This window comes from Schistocerca gregaria, chromosome 2, assembly GCF_023897955.1.
Source record: "Schistocerca gregaria isolate iqSchGreg1 chromosome 2, iqSchGreg1.2, whole genome shotgun sequence".
Taxonomy (NCBI): domain Eukaryota; kingdom Metazoa; phylum Arthropoda; class Insecta; order Orthoptera; family Acrididae; genus Schistocerca; species Schistocerca gregaria.
Genome location: NC_064921.1, coordinates 326,272,007 through 326,296,211, shown reverse-complemented (window position 1 = coordinate 326,296,211; position 24,205 = coordinate 326,272,007). Strand labels below are relative to the sequence as shown.

Genomic DNA, 24,205 nt, shown 5'->3' with positions numbered 1-24,205 from the left:
GTCTGGTGTTCGAGGAGTGCTCTGGTGAGTGTCTTCAATGTGGTGAAACCAAGGTGAAAACACGTCCAAACGTAGTACAGTTGGGCGGCCACCCCTCGTTAAAGATGACAGACCTTGTAGGCTTGGCAACCTGGTGAAAAAGGACAGGAGGCGAACTAAGGCGGAACTAACATCAGACTTCAATACTTGGCGGACTACAACTATGCCTGAGCACACTGTGCAATGAACATTCGTAACGATAGGCCCCCGCAGCCGAGGACTCATGCATGTGCCAATGTTACCAGCACAATATAGGTAATTAGCACTGAAATGGGCATGTAGCTATCGGCAATGGATGTTGGCGCTGTAGCACAGCATTGAGTGGTCTGATGAGTTCCAATACCTTCTTCATCATGCCGATGGGAGGCATGAATCCGTCGTCTTCCAGGGGAACAACTCTTTGACACCTATACAGCAGGACGGACATATGCTGGTGGTGGCTCCATTATGTTCTGGGGAACATTCACGTGGGCATCCATGAGTCCAGTGGAGCTTGTGCAAGGCACCATGGTGGCCAAGGAGTATTGTATACTGGTTGCCGCCCACGTACAATCCTTCATGACGATCTTGTTACCTGACGCCAGTGGCATTTTTCAACTACATAAAGAGTCACGTCACAAGGCCAGGAGGGTGAGGAGCGGTTCGAGAAACACAGTGGTGAGTTCCAATTTATGTTCTGGCCTCCCAACTTGCCATATCCGAATCCGACAAAACAGATCTGGGATGTGATTGAATGAGGCGTCAGAGCTTATCGCCCCATCCTTCCCCTACACCCACCCCGCATAATTTATGGGAATTAGGTGTCCTGAGTGTGGATGTAGTAGCAACTCCCTCCAGCCACCTATCAAGGCGTCATTTCTTCCGTGCTATTAGACAGGGGGTCATACTGTGTTGTGTCCGCATGCGTACATGCCTGAAGGACATTTTATAATAACAGACGGACGTTGTATAACACACACGTTTCAAAATAAGTATTTCATGAACAGACAGGCTAAAAACTACGATGATAACATTCTCTCTGTGTGTTGCGGGAACCACAAGCACTCAAGAATTATGGGATTGGACAGTATGGCATGTGGAGTTTTGGATCAGTCCGGGAAGCTTGCACAAATAGCTGCGTGGTTAAAGCGATGGCTTGCAGTAAGCGGGATATACAGGTCTGAGTACCAGTCCGTCACCAGTTTTCATGTGTCACCAATAAATATCACAGCTGATGTCAAATAGGACTTTCAGTTTTCAAATCGGTTTCATCATAAATAACGATGTGACACTTTATTGTCAGTTGCACAGTTCGCTGTTCTGGTAATTTGAAATACCTGTATTTTGAAAACCGTAGAGAACAGAGCTTAACATTCATACTATGTTTTCTGTTCTAAATGGTACGCCAACACTTATGTATAACCGTTTGCCGATGAATATTACTCGTATACGCTAGAAACAATTTTTTCAGCGTTTTAAATTAGCACGATGATTTTAAAATACACTCCTGGAAATTGAAATAAGAACACCGTGAATTCATTGTCCCAGGAAGGGGAAACTTTATTGACACATTCCTGGGGTCAGATACATCACATGATCACACTGACAGAACCACAGGCACATAGACACAGGCAACAGAGCATGCACAATGTCACCACTAGTACAGTGTATATCCACCTTTCGCAGCAATGCAGGCTGCTATTCTCCCATGGAGACGATCGTAGAGATGCTGGATGTAGTCCTGCGGAACGGTTTGCCACGCCATTTCCACCTGGCGCCTCAGTTGGACCAGCGTTCGTGCTGGACGTGCAGACCGCGTGAGACGACGCTTCATCCATTCCCAAACATGCTCAATGGCGGACAGATCCGGAGATCTTGCTGGCCAGGGTAGTTGACTTACACCTTCTAGAGCACGTTGGGTGGCACGGGATACATGCGGACGTGCATTGTCCTGTTGGAACAGCAAGTTCCCTTGCCGGTCTAGGAATGGTAGAACGATGGGTTTGATGACGGTTTGGAGGTACCGTGCACTATTCAGTGTCCCCTCGACGATCACCAGAGGTGTACGGCCAGTGTAGGAGATCGCTCCCCACACCATGATGCCGGGTGTTGGCCCTGTGTGCCTCGGTCGTATGCAGTCCTGATTGTGGCGCTCACCTGCACGGCGGCAAACACGCATACGACCATCATTGGCACCAAGGCACAAGCGACTCTCATCGCTGAAGACGACACGTCTCCATTCGTCCCTCCATTCACGCCTGTCGCGACACCACTGGAGGCGGGCTGCACGATGTTGGGGCGTGAGCGGAAGACGGCCTAACGGTGTGCAGGACCGTAGCCCAGCTTCATGGAGACGGTTGCGAATTGTCCTCGCCGATACCCCAGGAGCAAGAGTGTCCCTAATTTGCTGGGAAGTGGCGGTGCGGTCCCCTACGGCACTGCGTAGGATCCTACGGTCTTGGCGTGCATCCGTGCGTCGCTGCGGTCCGGTCCCAGGTCGACGGGCACGTGCACCTTCCGCCGACCACTGGCGACAACATCGATGTACTGTGGAGACCTCACGCCCCACGTGTTGAGCAATTCGGCGGTACGTCCACCCGGCCTCCCGCATGCCCACTATACGCCCTCGCTCAAAGTCCGTCAAGTGCACATACGGTTCACGTACACGCTGTCGCGGCATGCTACCAGTGTTAAAGACTGCTATGGAGCTCCGTATGCCACGGCAAACTGGCTGACACTGACGGCGGCGGTGCACAAATGCTGCGCAGCTAGCGCCATTCGACGGCCAACACCGCGGTTCCTGGTGTGTCCGCTGTGCCGTAAGTGTGATCATTGCTTGTAGAGCCCTCTCGCAGTGTCCGGAGCAAGTATGGTGGGTCTGACACACCGGTATCAATGTGTTCTTTTTTCCATTTCCAGGAGTGTAGTATATACTGACATCTCCGTACATGGGGTCAGTTATGGCTGTTCCATTGTTTACCCGGAACGTCTCCCCTGAATCCGACTCCCCAGTTAGCTAGTTTTATTTAATGCGTTGATGTATATTCGATTCTGAGAGTTGGAGATGAAATGAGACATGTACAGATTAATGTTCCTCGCCTGCTACGAGTTGATAGGTGATTTGCAAATAGTCTACCATCTGCACTCCGCATTAACCACTACGCCAATTTTCAGTTTCAAGGACTAAGAAAGAAGCTGTCATTCTGCTAGGCACCAGTACACACTGGAATGTATGGAATGATCCAACCGATACCGCCGCCAATTTCCGAGTAATCCTTAATGCGTCAGGGGATTAAGAATGGCAGGAGATAACGAACTGCAATAAATAAAAGCAGCTATACGACGATCAAGCATCTTCTATCGATCAGTGAGACATCATAAAGTCTGCTCAACACGTCTTCGAATAGGCCACAGCCCTCTAACACCTACATTCGTTCTAAGATGCGAAAACCCACCAGTTTGTGATAGTTGTGGAGTACTGATTGAGGTTAGCAACATTTGAGCTGACCGTATTGTGCGTTTACTGGTGTGAGAAACAGTCTGTGTATTTTAGCCACATCTCTCTCATAACGGGTTTGTAACAATGCTGTTAATCACGATAAGTACCCTAATCAAAAAAAAAAAAAAAAAAAAGAATCCATTACTTCCTGATCCATCCTGTATTATTCACGCAGTGGGGCTCTTGCTCTGTTCCTAACAGGTGTTTATGATTGTTTTCAAATCAGATAATATTAACTATTTGTGATACCTCACGTTTTCTGTGTGACTAATTAGTGTTTTCTTTTAAGTGCCCAGCCTAGTTGCTGATTTCATTTTATGCAGTGCTCTGTGTTGTTAATCGTAGCTGTTGTCTGGGCTCCAACCTGACTATGATGTATTTTATTATCCGCTATCGTCAAGAACTATAAAATGCCTTGTTTTTAAAAAAAATTTTGCACATGATCTAGCTTCCGAAGCCTGTTTGGTAGGGCTTTCCATGCATAACTGCGACGTCTTACTTGGTACTGACTATTATACCAGTTAATGAAAGGTGCATGGAACACCATTGACTTACTCCACTAAAACAGCCAAACAAATTATCTGAATTGAACGTAAATCGGTCCTTGTGCTGTACATGTACAGACAAGCAAACAGGGCCCAGCCTGAAGCACAATTGTGAAATGAAATACTATGAGACCGTTATCGTAATGCTAACGCCATGTATCTGGAACAGGGTGATAAATATGCTGGAAAACCTAATTAATCGGGATGGAGATTTCAATTTAACCAAGGCTTGAGATCCAGCAGACAGTATGCAAAGATCCGCCTAGCCATCTCATCGAGCACAGCTGCTAAATTTTGAATCGATGAGCGTTCCACAGAGTATTACCCAGGCTCCGGAAAAAAAGAAAAAAAGTGCATTAGAGCATGTATCGGGCATCGGGCACTGGGAGTTGAACTCAGGTAAAAATAGCCTTGTGACACCAACAGTTCTTCAGAGTCAGATTGGAGCACAGGCATCTAGTGCGCATAATGACACAATGGAATCAGCAACTAGGCTGGGCACCTAGAAGTGCGTCATCAATAAATAACTGCATAGGAAGAGAAGTGACGAGTATTATTAGAGTCACTGTAAGGTAATTCCACCACTTACAGTGCAAGTACTATTTGAGAGGAGGTCGCTATCCTGTTGTATGATGCAGGTGACACCCAGCATGGAGGAGAAGACCCCAGCCTCCGAGGAGGAGGTCCCAGCATCAGAAGAGGTCGTGGCATCAGAAGAGATGGTTCTGGCCTCAGAGGAGGAGGGCCAAGCCTCAGAGGAGGAGGTCCCAGCCTCAGAGGAAGAGGTCCCAGCCTCTGAGGAAGAGGTCCCAGCCTCAGAGGAAGAGGTCCAAATCTCAGAAGAACAGGTCCCAGCCTTGGAGGAAGAGGTCCCGGCCTCAGAAGAAGAGGTCCCAGCCTCAGAGGAAGAGGTCCCAGCCTCAGAGGAGGAGGTCCCAGCCTCTGAGGAAGAGGTCCCAGCCTCTGAGGAAGAGGTCCCAGCCTCAGAGGAAGAGGTCCAAATCTCAGAAGAACAGGTCCCAGCCTTGGAGGAAGAGGTCCCGGCCTCAGAAGAAGAGGTCCCAGCCTCAGAGGAAGAGGTCCCAGCCTCAGAGGAAGAGGTCCCAGCCTCAGAGGAAGAGGTCCCAGCCTCAGAGGAAGAGGTCCCAGCCTCAGAGGAAGAGGTCCCAACCTCAGAAGAAGAGGTCCCGGCCTCAGAAGAAGAGGTCCCAGCCTCAGAGGAAGAGGTCCCAGCCTCAGAGGAAGAGGTCCCAGCCTCAGAGGAAGAGGTCCCAGCCTCAGCGGAAGAGGTCCCGACCTCAGAAGAAGAGGTCCCGGCCTCAGAAGAAGTAATCCCGGCCTCAGAGGAAGAGGTCACAGCCTCGGAGGAAGAGGTCCCAACCTCAGAGGAAGAGGTCCAGGCCTCAGAGGAAGAGGTCCCGGCCTCAGAGGAAGAGGTCCCGGCCTCAGAAGAAGAGGTCCCAGCCTCAGAGGAAGGGGTCCATGCCTCAGAGCAAGAGGTCACAGTTGCAGAGGAGGAGGTTCCAACAGCAGAGGAGGAGCTCTCTGTCACAGAGGAGAGGGTCCCACCCATGGAGGAGAAGGTTACAGCTGTCAAGGAGGAGGTTACAGTGTCAGAGGAGGTCATTCCAGCCTCAGAGGAGGAGACCCTGGCGTCCAAAGAGGGGGACCCAGTGCCAGAAGAGGGGGCACTGTCAGAGGAGGAGGCCCCACCAGCCAAGGAGATGGAGGTCGTGCTGGCAGCCAAATTTGGCATGAAGGGCACCTGCAAATGTCAATATCAAAGACTGCTTGCATCTGATCAGGTGGCAGAGGCAGAGGATCGTGGGCAGGAGGTGCCAGTGGTAGCAGAAGAGGGAGCCCCAGCAGCAGAAGAGGGAGCCCCAGCATCAGAAGAGGGAGCCCCAGCATCAAGCGAGGTTGCTCCAGTGACAGAAGAGACAGCCCCAGCTATGGAAGAGGGAGCCCCAGTGGCAGAAGAGGGAGCCCCAGTGGCAGAAGAGGGAGCCCCAGCGATGGAAGAGGGAGCCCCAGAGATGGAAGAGGGAGCCTCAGCGACAGAAGAGGGAGCCCCAGCGACGGAAGAAGGAGCCCCAGCGACAGAACAGGGAGCCCCAGCTATGGAAGAGGGTGCCTCGGCTTCAGATGAGGAGGCTGCAGCAGAGGAGGAGGCCGCGTCAGCAGAGGAGAAGGCCCCAGCAACAGAGGAGGAGGCCCCAACGTCAGAGGAAATCCTGGTGACGGAGGAACCAATTCCAGCAGTGATGGTGGCAGCTGCGGGCCTCATCACAGATGATGAAGCCTCTCTGGCGTTACTGCACGTCGCTGTCAACACGGAGCTCACTATGGCAGACCGCTTCAGCCTCAAGGTGCCATCTTCTGAGCTGCCTTATCTCTCTAAGATCATGTTTCTCTCTCCAGAAGAACCAACTTCAGCTTCACTAGGCAGTCAAACGTTAGAGTACAAGAACCCAACTTAAATCAACCTTCCTTAATCTAGTTTCCTAATAAAATGTCCACTCTAGGAGAAAAAAAGAAACTATGCACCATGAAGGAATTATCCAAACTGGATGGAAATCTGTACTTGAGATATACATGTACAGACAAACAATTACAATTTCAGAAAAATTGAATGATTTATTAAAGAGAAAGAGCTTCACAAATTGAGCAAGTCAGTAACATAGTTCTCCACCTCTGTCTCTTATGCAAGCAGTTTCTTGGCTTGGCATTAAATGACAGAGGTGTCATATATCCTCCTGTGTGATATTGTGCCAAATTCCTTCCAATTAGTGCGCTGAATCGTCAAAATCCCGAGATGGTTGGAGCGTCTTACCCACAATTCTCCAAACGTTCTCGATTTGGGAGAGATCCGGTGACCTCACTGGCCAAGGTAGGGTTTGGCAAGCATGAAGACAAGCAGTAGAAACTCTCGCTGTGTATGTGGGCAGGCATTATGTTGTTGAAATGTAAGTTGCAGTTGTGTCACGGATGACAACCAAAGGATAATGCTTTGAAAAGAAATGGCACTTCAGACCTCCACTCATGATCGTTGGGCTGTACGGTTGGCGACAGTCAGATTGGTATCCCTCTGTTATGTGGGGCATGGCCAGTCAGGTCTCCGCTGGTCTAGGTGGTTCAATTCGAACCGCGACTCTCTGAAGACACTTGTACTTCAGATTCCAGGCCTAAGGACTGTCTGCATACGTCCTGGACAGCGGTGGGATATCAGCCTGACTTTCGTCCGCCATACAGCACAACAGTCTGTGGTGATGGTTTAAGCACAGCGGAACGTCGATGATATTCTATTCGCCATTTTGTTACCCTTCATGGCTAGCCACCATGTAACTACATTTCAGCAAGATAACGCCCGCCTGCACACAGCGAGTTTCTGCTGCTTGTCAGCGTGCTTGCGAAACCCTGTCTTGGCCAGTAAGGTTACCGGATTTCCCTCCAATTCAAAACGTTTGAAGTGTTATGGGTTCGAAGTTCAACAATTGTGGGATTTTGACGATGTAACACGCCAATTGGACAGAATATGGCACGATATCCCTCAGGAGAGCATCCAACAACTCTGTGAATAAATGTGAAGCCGAATAACTGCTTGCATAACGACCAGAGGTGGACTAATGCGTTAATTCTTCGTGTGTATGTTTTATACAATGTGACTTGCTAAAGAAACGTGCCTGGGTTGCTTCCCTATATCCCTGCAGAGACGTTTCTAATTAAAGGTTTCTTAAATTTTTGCGATAGCAAATGCAGTTTGTTAGAAAAAATCAGCACCAAGTAAGAGTAAAACAAGTAAATAAAACGCCAAAGTAAGGTTGCCTGCCGTTTTCCAGACATTAATGGAATGTTGTCAAATGTAAACAGGTAAGCACGTAGAACTAAATTACCATCATCAAGCTTCCTTATATAATTACATATATAATGTGGATAATTTCATTGCAAACACGATGGTACAGAGCTGCTTTAGTAAAACTAGACCAGTGTTATGGTTTTCGCGATTTAATTGAGTACAAGAGCGTGGCATAACAGGAAACAGTGAACATACAAACCTTTGTGATAGATAAAGACGCAGAATCATTGCATGTGAGACACTCCCCGAGGAAAGTGTGTCCATATGCCCATTTCTACTAACCACCGAGAATCCGTTTTGGTGTTAATAACATTTATGTTGATAACAGTAACAATCATAATTTTAATAAAAATGAGTTAATAATGCAAATAATAATAATAATTATTATAGTATAAATAGTAATGGTGTATAAAAAGATATATAAAGCTACAACATTACCATTAAGAAACTGTTTTTGGCAAAAAAGTTAATAAAGATAATATTATTATTATTGAGTATGAACTTATACAGACATGTCTATCCAAAACTCTCTTATACAGAGCTGGACAGCAAACAGATCATTTGACTGACGAACACTAAGTGGGATTTAAGAAAGACAGATCGTGAGTTGCTTTTTGAAAACAGTACTAAGGGTACGTCGACGTATCAACACATACGTCACCTTTGCGAAATTCAAGAAGGCGTATGACTCTGTTGAAACAAACCTTTTTGGACACTTTAGATAAACTCAGGGTTGACAGGAACGTTAGTGAACTAATCTACCAGACTCTCACAGAGACAACATCTCAAGTAAGTCTCTGAGTGAAATGTTTGATCCTTTTGAAGCACATATAGAAGTTTCAAAGGAGATGACCTCTCCCCGCTTGTCTTTAACATTGTATTAAAATAAAATCATCAGGGCGTGGGAGAGAGAGAGAAAGAGAGAGAGAGATCCAGGGACCTCCAGACAGAGAATTAAAGTGAAGTGACTAGCTTTTGCTGACGATCTAACTGAGAGAAACCAAGCACGACAAGGAAAAGTTACATGAGAAAACGACAAAGACAGCCTTTCAAATATGAGGAGACTCACTTGATGGAAAATTTACATAAAAATATCAGAAGATCACCGCTACAAACGAAACAGGGAACATTGTCACATGTGTCTTTTTTCAGATATCTAGGAGAAATCGTAGAGCCATCTGGACTATAATGTAATCTCAGTTTTTTTAAAAGCCGCTAAACTCCAGAACGCTTACACAATAACATGGAATCACTACAATGAACGAGTGATATCCCGTAATGCGAAACTTCGGCATTACAAGACAGTTGTCCTGCCTGAAGCATTACATTCCTCAGAAACCAAAACTTTAGAAGGCCATTCAAAAACTCATGAAACTGCAAGGTAGAGCGAAAAATTCTACGAAATCTTTATGGCCCCACTAATACAAATGGTATATGCTGTTGCTCTCGTAGAAGCAAAATCGTGACAACCCAAGGATATCCTACTTTTGCTAAGACAACCCTATACCATCGTATTCGCAACAAAATTATCCCTTTTTTATATATAAATCCATAACTAAACTTGATGAGGTAATTTAACCTACATGCTTCATTTCACTGGACATCCTTTAGTTAATGCTTGGAAAAATGTAGGCAACCTTACTTTGGCGTTTGATTATATCTTTTACTCTTGAGTGAAGCTAAGTTTTTTAAGAACTTGGGTGACAGTAACCGCCGAAGAAATTAATTAAATAACTTTTAGTTACAACACCTCTGAAAGGGCCGGCCACTGTGACAGAGCGGTTCTAGGGACTTCAGTCCGGAACCGCACTGCTTCTATAGTCGCAGGTTCGAATCCTGCCTCGGCTTTGGATGTGTGTGATTTCCTTAGTTTAGTTAGGTTTAAGTAGTTCTAAGTCTAGTGGATTGATGACCTCAGATGTTAAGTCCTATAGTGCTTAGAGCCATTTGATATATTTGTTAATCATTATCATAATTGATTTTCTGTTTCAAATTCGATTTTGTTCTATTAGGTTGCTCTGGCAGTAGCTGAATTCTATGTGCTCTCGAGGCAAACAGTTCGAAGTCATCATGAAATGAAGCTAGCCGAGAAACGTTTCACTAACACATGTTCGTCCTCCATTTCCCCCATTAAAGGAAGCTTGCTCTAAGAATAGTTTTGATGACAAAGAATCTCCTTGACAGACTCCTCTCTCAAATCCAAATCTCTCCCTATCCTAAAGAAGGTGTAATGGGAACTGTAGTAGTGACACGTTCACTCTTTGCTTTATTTCACTACCTGACTTCGTGAGGAGTTTAGTAACGGATGTAGCAGAAATTGATTTCCAAAGTTCTTTTTTTTTCAAAATCTACGTATCCCGGGCATGGAGGTAATTCGGCAATTCAAAATCATCTACGTTATAGACTTTCGTTTAGGACATGCAGAAGTTCTACTGTACATTTCACTTCTACAGCCAGTTTCTTTTTTTTTTTTTTTTTTTTTTTTTGCCTGATTACAATTTAAGTTCGTGATCATTTGGGTGAGTACCTTATATGTATCTCGGAGGAGAGTGTTGGTTTCTTTTATTTTTATGTGTTTTTTTCCCTTTTTTCTAAATCGTATTGTTCATGTTTTGTGGATTTCTTTTCCTCGGCAGACATTCTGTAAACAATTTTTCAAGTTCCTTTAGTATTTCTTTGCCTCCACCGTTCACCATTTCTATTGGAACATCATCATGTTTAGGTAACGCACATCACGTTATCATTACTAATGTTCTGTGTTTTTGCTCATTTCTTAAACTATAGAACTATTCTGAAAGATTCTAAAGTGCCTGTACATTTTATCTATTATGTTATCTATGGTTGCACGATAGAATAAGTCTAGTTAAATCACAGACAACTCGAATCTGCGGAGCAAGTGTAACGTATCGTGCCTGAAGCTGCAAGAAATGAATCATGATGAATAAGACCGCTTCAGCTGTATGATAAATCTTTTTTCTGGTCCAAATAGCTTCGCGGCGTTAATGCAACATCTTCAGGGATACATCTCTCTGTAAATAAAAGTAAAACGCGAATAAAGACATCTTTCGGTCAAAATGTTGTTGTGCTATACACGAAGCTATATAGAAAAAATTTTGTTCTCACATTTATAATTTATTTCAAGGGATAAGCAGTAGCTGGCCATTGTGGCCGAGCGGTTCTAGGCCCTTCAGTCCGGAACCGCGCCGCTGCTACGGTCACAGGTTCGAATCCTGCCTCGGCCATGGATGTGTGGGATGCCCTTAGGTTAGTTAGGTTTCAGTAGATCTATCTCTAGGGGACTGATGACCTCAGATGTTTAAGACCCATAGTGCTTAGAGCCATTTGAACCATTTTTGATAAGCAGTAGGTGACCCAACATGTTTTTTCAGTTGTGAAAAAACTATTTAACCGTAAAGAGGTAGCCAGTGCAATTTAAAATAGAGCACAAAGTAGGGAGCACCATCCCGATACAGGAAAACTGGAATAAGAATACGGTGGCAAATCAAACGGATGTCAAAGATAAAACAAATTATAGTGGAAGCGGTGAAAGGTACATTCACAATGGCAATGTAAAATAAATCTCAAAGCAGAGTTTGTATGATTGTTCGATAACGCAAGTTTAAATAAAATGTTGCATACAAAATAGATCGCCATCTAAATAAAATTACTGGTAACGATGCTACCAACTTCATGTGTCACTGTTTACAATTCTATTCCCACGTCGCCTTCCGTTGCAGACGTTCTTACATGCATGCGCACGTTTTCCTTACCGGCATCGGCGTCGTGTCTAGGCGCTCACTGTGGACCTCATGTTGTGACGACGATGTTAAGCGTTACGTATGTCTGTATAAGATTTTATGTTTTCCTTTCTCCAGTCCTTTTATTTTGATCTATTTGGTTTACCACTTAATATTTTTCCCAGTTTTCTTGTATAGGGATGATGTTCCCTACCTTCTGCTCTATTTTAAATTGGCCTATCAACCTCTTCAGGGTTAAACAGTTTTCTCACAACTAGACAAACAATTCTGCGTCTTCTACTGCTTATCGTTTGGAATAAATCATAAATCATCAATAATAAATTAATTAATAAATTAATAATAAATTAATAATAAGTAGCCGCGCGGGGTAGCTGCACGGTCTAAGGAGTCATGTCACGGTCTGAGGCGTCATGTCATGGTCTGTGCGGCGCCCCACGTCGGAGGTTTGAGTCCTTCCTTGGTAATGGGTATGTGTGTTGTACATACCGTAAGTTAGTTTAAGTTAGATTAAGTAGTGTGTACGCTTAGGAACCGATGACCGCAGCAGTTTGGTCCCATAAGACCTCACCACAAAAAATAATAAATATATAATAAATCGTAAATGTGAGTACGCAATTTTTCTTTTATAGCTTCGTATATAGTATAACTACATATTAACGGAAACAGGCTCTCCATTCATTTTTACTTTTGTTTGCGTATAGATGTACCCCTGAAGGTGTGGTTATAGATCCGCGTCCCCAGCTCGTGGTGTCACGGTCGCAAACTCGCTTCCCCCGCGTTCGATTCCCGGCGCGGTCAGGGATTTTCACCTGCCACGAGATGACTGGGAGTTTGTGTTGTCCTCATCATTACATGCTCATTCATGAAAGTGGCGAGTTTGGACTGAGCAAAGGTTGGGAATTTTTAAAGGCGCTAATAATGTCGTCTGACTAGGGCCTCCCGTCGGCAGACCGTTCGCCGGGTGCAAGTCTTTTGATTTGACGCCACTTCGGTGACTTGCGCGTCGATGGGGATGAAAAGATGATGATCAGGAAAACACAACACCCAGTCCCTGAGCGGAGAAAATTACGACCCAGCCGGAAATCGAACCCGCGCCCTCAGGATTGACAGTCTGTCACGCCGACCACTCAGCTACTGGGGGCGGACGACGGGCGCTGATAACCGAACAGTTGAGCGCCCCACAAACCAAACATCATCATCATCATCTTCATCTAACGGCGCGAAAGTAGCTGGATCAGAAATAAAGCGGTCTTATACATCATGGTTCAATTCTACAGCTGTTGATCCCCACAGTACAACATTTGGTTCAAGGAAAGAGTTCATTGCTCTCGAGAATCCTCCCGAATAGATTTTCCAGACGTTTAGCTCTCTCGGTAGATAACGAGGAAGAGGTCTGCTGCAGTGGTCAAGTCGCTGTACTTGCATTCTATAGTAGCTCGACTCAAATCCCCGTTTTGGATGATAAGGTTGTCACGTGAATGTAGGATCGGTAGTTTGAGAAGATTCATACTCGACGTCATCGCCACGGCCGCACGTGACCACCGGCCAAGAGGATAGACACGCTGTTCGCTCGATCGTGCAGGATCGTATAAGCACGTCATGTACGTTCAAGTAGGATCTGGGTTAGTTTGCAGTCGGTGTAGCAGTTAGAACGACGACATCTAGAGCACGGGGGACTGTGAGCATGGCGATCATTGCTGCAGCTTCTCCTGATGCAGCTGCAGAGAGAGCGCAAAGACTTCGGTGGGCATGATAACAGCACACACAAGGATTGCACCTTGTCGTCTTCGAGATGTACTGCAATTGTTGGCACAGCTTCATGATGGTCGTATCTGTGCGTGCAGGCTCTGAGGTTGCATTCGCCCTCAGCGTACGCTTCTAACGTCTGGTGTGATGGTATGAAGTCCCACTGGGTTCAAAATTCGATCATCTCTGGTGTGCGTAGTTGATAGTGGAGATACCAGCCTTTACATTTCAGGATGAGATGTGATAACGCCATTATTTGCGTCCTGTTTTCGAGGCCTCCTTGAAGTTAACAATATAAAGCAAGACGCCATGTTGCCCATGCGTCCTAACCTGCCGCGGTACCGAGAGAGTATGATTGTTGTCCTAGAGAGGGCGATTTTGCGATCTCTCTCACCCACTGGCAACGTGTTGAAGCACCATGGAATGGCATACCAACATTGCTCATCCAAACGCAGTGCGACTCGGTGCCCTTCTGAGTTACAGCCACCCTTGCTACTAGAAGTATCGCCAATAGTACTAAAATTCGCGCCACATTTATCCCCAAATTACCTATGAGCGCTATTTCTTTCTGCCTCTGATCTATCTCTAAATTAAAACCGTAGTGAAAACTCGGTCAAATTTTGCGCAGATATGTTTGCAGAATGTCTCTAATACACCTGTACATCGCGTCACGTCACAATTTTTAGTTATGACCGCACAGTGACCACGTAAATTTATTTTCTAGATAACGTCTCCCACGAAGTGCGAAGTTCTACTGAGAGATTTCGCCTATTTTCATGCAGCCCACATAACGTATCTGTGATGCATTTCCTTCTCAAAAACTGTTCTTGGCCACAGGGGCAACGAAAATCCTCCTGCAGCGTTCTCAGTGGGAAGCATTTGATCACCCTCCATACAACCCGGATTCGCCTCCGTCTCATTTTTATCTCTTCGCTGACATGAACCGCTGACTATGTGGACAGCATTTTGGCACAGACAACAAGCTGGACACCGATGTCGGAAAGTGGTGGAAGTCACAGGCAGCTGCCTTCTATGACGAGGGTGTTGGAAAGTTCCTCCACGCTACGACAGAAGTCTAAATCGAAGTGGCGATTATGTAGAGACATATCTGGAAGATGTAGCTATATGTTGCAAATAAAATATTTTTGATTTTCACTGTAGTTTGCATTCCGCGACCGATCAGAGGTTGAAAAAAAGTAGTTCTCATCTAAACTGAATAACGTACTCTTTCTACTCTATGGGCACAGTAAGTAAAATTTCGTTACTTGCTACCCCTCCTGGTGTTGCAGCCTCAATGGCGAGCAATGTAATTTCTTTCTCATCCAGTGAGAGCAGTATTACTGGAAGGCGATGGTTCCCAACACACTTTTAACCTGTCATGTCGTTTCTCAATTTGGAATTCATCCCCCAAACTTAGAATGTTTCCGGAGCGATATAATGGTTGCAGTAGTAGATGGGAACCAGTGTCCTTCATGCGAAATTTATTGACGTTCGCTTTTTTACACCATTGCGAAGATAAAGTCCGACCAGCCACTTGAAAAAGATGGAGTGCATCAGAGTCCCTTCAACTCCATTTAGTGACAAATGAGTGGTGTGGCTAACGTCGACGTGCGCGACGGAGCGAGTGACAAGTGCCTGTCGGCAGCTGTCTGCCGAGCGGGCGTGCCCCTGGCCTCTTGGACAGCGCCCAGCAGTCGCGAGTCGCGAGCCGCACGTGTTGCCTGCTTTTGGCGTCAGCGCTGCAGCTGCCCCGGCCCGCTGCACGTACAGCGGTTGTTGCTCACTCACTCGGTGCCACAACTACTAGCGAACTTTTGTCGAGATATTCCGCGGCGTCTCACTTTCTATTCACCAGTATATAGAGTGTTCGGTAATTCCCGTTAAAAACATCTAGGGCTTGAGGGGAGTGAGTAGGCTTACATAATATTTTGAGTAGGAACCAATGTCTGGAATCATTAACCAACGACGCTACCGACAGTCAAAGTTGTAGGTGCCGGCGCCTTTAATTGTATGTATACACTGGGCGATTCCGTGATGAAGTTACAAATGTTCTAGGCTAATGGATGAATGTATCAGTTTGAGATAAGGGACCCTGTTGTGGAAACGAAAGAGTCGAAAGTTATAAACGAAACTCTTTCTGATACTTCTGACATGCACCGGTACTCTAGTTACTAAGATTCTAGGATAGGAACTTTCAGAGTAGGTAGTATTGACCAAAACAGAAAAAATTGTCCAGTAAACATGGGTTCTAAAATGCACATCTGAGGAGCTATGAGCACTTGCTCAATAGAGGCAAAGATGAATAAGTGGTCATAGCTCCTCATATATGCATTTTAGATCCCATGTTTACTGGACAATTCTTTCTTGTTTCTGAAAGTTGCATATCCCAGAAACATTAACAACAGCAGTCCCGGTACACGGTATGTTCCACTACCAGAGATATCAGAATGATTTTCGCTTGTAACTTTCGACTCATTCGTTTCGAAACCATGGACGCTTACCTCAAATTGATACATATATCAGTCTCCATCATTCTTCAAATCTGTAATATCATCACGGAAACACCCTGTATATATGTAAATTTACAGGCGCCGGCGCCAGCAACTTCGGCGCACTGTAGCGTCGTTGGATCACGTTTCCGGTCATGGGTTCCTATTCAAAATGTTATGGCTATGGAGCACAGGAAGAATGAATGCTGGTAACCATCCTCGAATCTCTCCAACTTTTTATTCAATGTCTTTGCTTAGAACAATGACTCTTCTAGAAACATAAGCTGTGGAAACTTTAACGATAGATCACACCATGATGAAAAAAGCCTTCTCTTACAGCGTCTGCCACTGGGGTTGTCTGAGCACCTCCGTGATCGCACTTACCAAATGAACTTGAGGATTTTCTCTATTTCTTCTGTCAGAAATCGTGATTGCAGACTGAAGACCATTGTTCACGTGCTGGTCGATGGAGGGTTTTATAAGCTATCTCTTTTATAGGTGGACTACACATCCTGTGGACTCTTCCAACGAATCTCTGGCACCTGCATTACCTGCGATTAGCTTTATTTGGTCGTTGCACTTTCAGTCGCCCCGGGTGCTTACTCCTAGGTGTTAATGGATGTCACTGCTTCCATTGATTGTTGTTGTACAATTGTGTTATAATAACAGGTCTTCCTGCCTATTTATGCGAAAAATATTGCACTTGTTTACGTTGACGATCAATTGTCCTTATACCAACTGCCACCCTTTGCTGGTTCTCTTGCATTTCGCTATATGTTTTTAGTGTTGCGACATCTCTGTTTACAGTAGTATCACTACGAAAAGCCTCATGGACCTTCCGATGTTATCCTCTTGCTTGTTTATATACAGAGTGCTCAGAAATAGTCTGGAAAGCTTGTAAGGGTCTAGCGGGGTAGGTTGGGCTGAGAAATAATGGTTAAGCAAAAAATTCGATACGTTGTGTCGTTTCCGAGTTAATTAGTATTGAACATAGTGCATAAGGCCGGTGAGTGCTTAAATTCAAGCGGTCCGCCAGAGACACTTAGTGTCAGTTGTTCTCATAGCGCTCGAGACTGCTCACCGTTTGGCTCAGGCTCGATTCTTACTACTGTCCCATGTCCAACCTTTGTATCGGTCGCTTGTTGGGTTTTAGGAAACCAAAGGAAGAACTTGTTTGGCGACATTGTCTCCGGCGAACCGCTTGAATTTGTGAGCGGAACGGCCTGACTGGATGACTTAAGTGTTAATTAACTCGGTAAAGGCGCAATGCATCGAATTTTTTTGCTAACAAATATCTCACTCACAGCTTGCGATGCAACGTCCTCACAAGCTTTTCATACTTTTTCTGGTCACCCTGTCTTTTGTGAAATGTAATGGTCCTGTAATACTCCTTTGGGGTAGGCCAGAATTCATTCTTATGACTGAAGCTTTGGCACCATTAAGAATTGCATGCCATTTCCTGAGTCAGATGATGTAGCTGCACGATGCTGCACGGCCGAGAGAATAATATATCTTTCGTCTCGAGCATTAGTCGCTTCAGTGCTTTGAGCTCCTCCGAGGCAAAGAGTGTGTCCGTCCTGAACCATATTCGCATGACTAGTCGCACGATCCCGACTGACGGTAGCAGCACGTGGTGGAACGATACACTGCAATGCCAATTGGCGTACAGTCTTTCAGTTGCATTTAGACGCGTGCTGTTAGACTTCTCTCTCTCACACAACGTACCACACAATTTCCTCACAAACAAACAACATTCATATGCAATTTCTGCATGATAAATGCATTGTGTAATCTTTCCTTGAATTCAGTATGTAGATGACGCTACTTCAACCTACTTCGTACTGTTCAGTTGAAACGCTAATCATTCGCGTATCCAAGCACGTTCTATACTTCATGCTAATTTGACATTTATCGCATGTCGTCTGTATGGCTTTGCAATTGTAATGCAGAGCAGCGTATTATCACCGCAACTCTCTGGGTCTTTCTGCATATGCGGTTGCCGACAACTTATTTTCCCTAATTGTGTTCTCTACACGGACATTAAGCTCAGCAGTAACTTTCATGGCAGCAGTGTTCCTATAACATGAACCAACGTCTTTTTTATCCTGTCGGGATAAATTTACTTTCTCTTACCATCGCGTTTTTAGCAGACAAGGCTTTCATGAGAAGTGTTTATGTTGTCGCTACCGTAGACACACTAGCTAAAGCAATGAAAGTTGTTGTTCGGGATGCTCGAGATAAGCGGACTACGGTGATGTACCTTCCACCAGGCGTCTGTACTGTCGGACATGAACGTAGAGCAGAATAATAGCTCAACAGCCAGAGGTGAACTAACTCTGAAGACTTTCAGAGACATTACGATATAAAATAACAACAGAAGATAAAATTAAAAATGGATCAATCAAAAAACAAACTACCGACATGTTAGGCTCATCTTCAGATGTCTGCATTTTTTTCTTCAAATGCTTATAAACTGACATCCGTTTACGTAAGTCAAACATATTTCTTGATTTCTTGATGTACGTACGTACACACACCGTTCTGATGACAAGTACTGAAGTGAAATAAATCGGAGAGTTATTTAAATTTTCTTCGTTTCATTCAATATAATATACGCATTTGTAATTAACGAAGAATTAAAGGATCACTTTTTAGAAACCCCATAATTGCCTTGCATTGCGACGATTAAGTTAGAAATTTTGCTGAAAGGTGCCTGCTCGTTTTCTCTGTAGTGATGCAGAAACGTGGCGCCCTGCGACTTCATCCTCGGGTTCGCCGACGCTGCAAACACCAGGGTGTCGACACATTCTAAAAAAAGGCCAGAGCTCAGAAGATCACGTGACGTGTAAGGCGGGTTAATGATATGACACTGGCACCAAATTTCAGCACAACTCTGCCCAACGCCATCGTGAACGCGTCACACAATGGGGAGACCGTCACACCACTTCTTACCTACATTTCACCCCTTATTTTGTTGCCATCTGCGAAAGAGGTCAGAACCGCGACCTCAAGCGTTGAAATGCCGCAGTTTTTTGTGGCTGACCGAGGAGTCTATCACAGACACACCGCCACTCACAATCGGCACGAAAAGGCTTCAGGGGGTGGCATAAAGGGCGTCAATAAAGCAACTACTTTCCCTGTCGCATTGATTCCCACACATTTCGCTCTCAAGAACGATAGTTTGCAGTGTGACAAACAAAATTTGACACTAGCTACACCTCCCACCAGGAATTCGTGGCAAGCCGCATCAAACCAGTCAGAAGACTGATGGAGGGAGAGAGAGAGAGAGAGAGAGAGAGAGAGAGAGAGAGAGAGAGAGAGAGAGAGAGAGAGAGAGAGAGAGAGAGAGTGAGAGAGAGAAAGAAAGAGGGAGAGAGACAGAAACCTCCCACCAGATCCTGCTACTTTTCTTTAAGACATCGTGGTCCTGCAGCCCCACTGAACGTCAACGCACCCCTTTGGAATGTAGCGCAAGTCCAATTTTTGCTCTCGTGTACAGGCTGGAAGCACTAGGGACAATTCAAAAAGCTCCGACGAAATTTAAACTTAATCCGAAGCAGCAGAGCGTAGTTAAGGTTTTGGAACTCTCCTATTTTCTGACCCCTGAGGCACGTGCATCAATAAAACCAGAAAGGATCCCTCTAAGACCCACACTCCCCTTACCCCATCCCCCGCCAGTTCAGCAACACCCCAGTACCACCTACACACCTTTGCTGAGCATCAGAAATGTACCTTTAGAAATTTCGACACGGAATCAGCTTGGCGGTTGCTCTAGCGCCTGAAAGCTAGACGACCCTGTTTTACATCCCTACACAGCCGCCAGGCTGGTGTCGAAGTTTCTGAGATATACATTTGTAACGTGCGCAGCAGTGTTGCATGGTTGGCACTGAGGGTGTTGCGGAACAAGGGGCTTAAAGGGTATCTGGTTGTGGAAAACGTCTTCCTGTTTCTTATCTCAATGCCAACTGTCGTTTTCGACCTCGAAATGTGTGGGAATCAACGCGCCAACGAAAGGGGTGGTTTCATTGACGCCCTTTATGTCCCCCTCTGAAGTCTTTTCGTGTCTGTTCTGAGCTGCATTGTGCGTTGTTGTGGTTGGCAGGAGAGCCAACACCGTATTACTAAAGGAGGCCGAAATGCACGCGTCTGCGTGAGGTCTGGAACATGACAAGGGAATTAGAATTGAGAAAAACGGACGTAGCTGCTGGAATACTTAACTTTAATCCATTAATGACGAACGACACTCTTGACGGTACATGATTTACAATATCAATAGAAACTGATCATGACGCCTTGATAGGTCGTAACAAATAACGTAGCTGAAGGCTATGCTAACTATCATCATCATCATCATCATCATTTAAGACTGATTATGGCTGATTGGTGCGTCTCCTGATGTTAAACCTATTACTTCAAAATCATTCTTAACCGGATCCAGGTACCTTCTCCTTGGTCTGTCCCGACTTCTCCTACCCTCTACTGCTGAACCCATGAGTCTCTTGGGTAACCTCGCTTCTCCCATGCGTGTAACATGACCCCACCATCTAAGCCTGTTCATCCTGACTGCTACATCTATAGAGTTCATTCCCAGTTTTTCTTTGATTTCCTCATTGTGGACACCCTCCTGCCATTGTTCCCATCTGCTAGTACCTACAATCATCCTAGCTACTTTCATATCCGTAACCTCAACCTTGTTGATAAGGTAACCTGAATCCACCCAGCTTTCGCTCCCATGCAACAAAGTTGGTCGAAAGACTGAACTGTGCACAGATAACTTAGTCTTGGTACTGAATTCCTTCTTGCAGAAGAGAGTAGATCGTAGCTGAGCGCTCACTGCATTAGCTTTGCTACACCTCGCTTCCAGTTCTTTCACTATGTTGCCATCCTGTGAGAATATGGATCCTAAGTACTTGAAACCGTCCACCTGTTCTAACTTCGTTCCTCCTATTTGGCACTCAATCCGTTTGTATTTCTTTCCCACTGACATTACTTTTGTTTTGGAGATGCTAATCTTCATACCATAGTCCTTACATTTCTGACCTAGCACTGAAATATTACTTTGCAAACTTTCAATCGAATCTGCCATCACAACTAAGTCGTCCGCATACGCAAGACTGCTTATTTTGTGTTCACATATCTTGATCTCACCCAGCCAGTCTATTGTTTTCAACATATGATCCATAAATAATATAAACAACAGTGGAGACAGGTTGCAGCCTTGTCTTACTCCTGAAACTACTCTGAACCATGAACTCAATTTACCATCAAGTCTAACTGCTGCCTGACTATCCATGTAATGACCTTTAATTGCTTGCAAAAGTTTGCCTCCTATTCCATAATCTCTTAGAACAGACAATATGCCTTTTCTAGATCTATAAAGCATAGATACAATTCCCTGTTCCACTCATAACACTTCTCCATTATTTGCCGTAAGCTAAAGATCTGGTCCTGACAACCTCTAAGAAGCCTAAACCCAGACTGATTTTCATCCAGTTGGTCCTCAACTAATACTCGCACTTTACTTTCAACAATACCTGAGAAGATTTTATCCACAACGTTGATTAAAGAGATACCTCTGTAGTTGTTACAATCTTTTCTGTTTCCATGTTTAAAGATTGGTGTGATTACTGCTTTTGTCCAGTCTAATGGAACCTGTCCCGACTCCCAGGCCATTTCAATTATCCTGTGTAGCCATTTAAGACCTGACGTTCCACTGTATTTGATGAGTTCCGACTGAATTTCATCCACCCCAGCTGCTTTATTGCACTGCAATCTATTGACCATTTTCTCCACTTCCTCAAATGTGATCCTATTTCCATCATCATTCCTATCCCATTCTACCTCGAAATCTGAAACATTGCTGATCGTATTTTCACCTACATTGAGCAACTCTTCAAAATATTCCCTCCAACTGCCCAAGGCATCCACAGGATTCAGCAGCAGTTTTCCTGACATGTCCAAAATACTTGTCATTTCCTTCTTACCTCCCTTTCGAAGACTGCTAATTACACTCCAGAATGGTTTTCCAGAACCTAACCCATAGTCTCCAACCTGTTTCCAAAGTCTTCCCAAGATTCCTTCTTGGATGCTGCAGTTATCTGTTTGGCTTTGTTTCTTTCTTCAACACAACTTTCTCTGTCTACCTGAGTTCTAGTATGTAGCCATTTTTAATATGCGTTCTTTTTCCTTTTACAGGCTTTCTTGACTGTGTCATTCCACCATGCTGTTTGCTTCATCCTACTTTTACACACTACTGTTCCAAGACATTCTTTAGCCACTTCTAGTACTGTGTCCCTGTACCTTGTCCATTCCTTTTCCAATGACTATAATTGACTACATTCAACTAACTGGTACCTTTCTGAGATCGCTGTTACGTACTTGTGCCTGATTTCCCTATCCTGAAGTTTCTCCACTGTTATCCTCCTACATATAGACCTGACCTCCTGCACTTTCGGCCTCACAATCCCAATTTCACTGCAGATTAAATAATCATCAGTGTCATCAAAGAATCCCCTGAATACACGTGTGTCTCTCACAGCCTTCCTGAATTCCTGATCTGTTATTATATAGTCAATGACAGATCTGGTTCCCCTGCCTTCCCAAGTTATGTTGCTAACTATCGTCTCGGCAAATGAGAGCGTAATTTGTCAGTAAACCATCGCTAGCAAAGTCGGCTGTACAACTGGGCGAGTGCTAGGAAGTCTCTCTAGACTTGCCGTGTGGCGGCGCTCGGTCTGCAATCAGTGATAGTGGCGACACGCGGTTCCGACATGTACTAACGGACCGCGGCCGGTTTACAGGCTACCACCAAGCAAGTGTGGTGTCTGGCGGTGACACCACATGTGTGAAATGTTTTCTCCGGCCACCCATAAGAAAACGGCGTAATTTCAACGCTGGGTGTCCCGGCTGTGATCTCCTTCACATAAGCGTCAAAAGAAGGAATGAAATATGAGTAAGAGTGACTGTGACGACCTTCCCATCGCGTGACACATCCGAGGTGGCGTTGGACAGAACAGTGATGAAACTTTGTGCCAACGTGACATCATTAACCCACCTTGCAGCTCACATGAACTTCGGAGCTATGGCCTTTTTGTCGCATGTGTCGACAGCTTGCTGTTTAGAGAGTCGTCAAGACCTAGGGTGACATCGCAAGGCGCTACGCTTTTAGAACATTTCAGAGGAAGGTTGTAGGCACCTTACAGCCAAATTTCAAACTTATCGGTCGCAATGGGAGACAATTACGTCGTTTCGAAAAAGTGATGCTTGAATTTTAATGCGCAGTGTAGATATCTCTCTTCCCTCCACATTGTTGCACATGTGCAAGCACCCGAAGTAAAAATTACGATAACTTCTCCATGGTTAGTGACACATTTTTGTTCTGTTAGCGTATTTGTTCTGATCTATTAATTGCATGTTGTTTGTCTTGTAAACAGATACGCTTTGTGGTGACAATGCTTCGCGTTGCCACAGCTATAACTGCTGAAACAGTGGATATTGTTGCAGACCTAAGCAGGTGCGGTGATGCGCCGTGGTGACGAGTCCCAGAATACAGTGGCGGTAGCGCCTGGGCGTCGCTTGAGGCTGCGCGGCTTCCGCAGTCAGTCCTGGAAATATAATGTAAAATTCATGTGACAGTAAAATTTCGTTTGTAACAGGAAACTGTTGTGTCACTAACGATCTCTACGTGCATTAGTATGTTGCTTTGAAGTATTTAGCACTAAATTTATTTACAGGACGTTTGAGAAATGACAAGGGCATTTCACGAAAAAGGAAGAAGAAAACAATGTATCAAGTAACTCTAGAAATATAATGAGACAATCTTTTATTGTGGCTGTTGTCTCACTAGCGCACGCGCGCGTGTTTGTGTGTGTGGGTGTGTGGGTGGGCGCGCGCCCTTGCATGCGTGCGTTTCTCACTTCTTGAAAATTAATGAAATGTAGTATCATGTGTACTGTTTGATGTACGCCATAGTTATCGTGTGCGCCACTATTAAATTCTCGAGTAACCACTGAAACATCACACCAGCAGAGCATCTCAATCAACACCTGGGGCTGTCAGTGTTGGTGACTGACATGGGAGCAGAGTTAATGGGATGACCTGATAACGTTTCTTGTGGAACACGCTGCCATGTCTCTCGGTTGATGTCCACCAACACTTCACAGATCAATGTACTTCGCGCGCGATTGCTCTCCTGTGTGTTTATGTGTGCGTCGAAGTTCACCTTAATGCGATTGACGGAGGTGGACCAGTTTCTTTGGCCTAAGATCATATGATTTAATATCAGTGGATTTATT

The 24,205-nt window shown here is 45.1% G+C and overlaps 1 protein-coding gene across 1 annotated transcript in view; it reads left to right on the top strand.

The window, feature by feature from the left end:
- LOC126335767 (titin-like) overlaps positions 1 to 23,736 on the top strand; it is a 65,662-nt gene extending 41,926 nt beyond the window's left edge. Inside the window, exons 5-6 of the mRNA XM_049999227.1 lie at positions 4,701 to 6,431; positions 23,415 to 23,736. Coding sequence (XP_049855184.1) covers positions 4,701 to 6,431; positions 23,415 to 23,420 — 1,737 coding nt within the window. The 3' untranslated portion in view covers positions 23,421 to 23,736. The remainder of the gene's footprint in view (positions 1 to 4,700; positions 6,432 to 23,414) is intronic.
- The last annotated feature ends 469 nt before the right edge of the window (positions 23,737 to 24,205 follow it).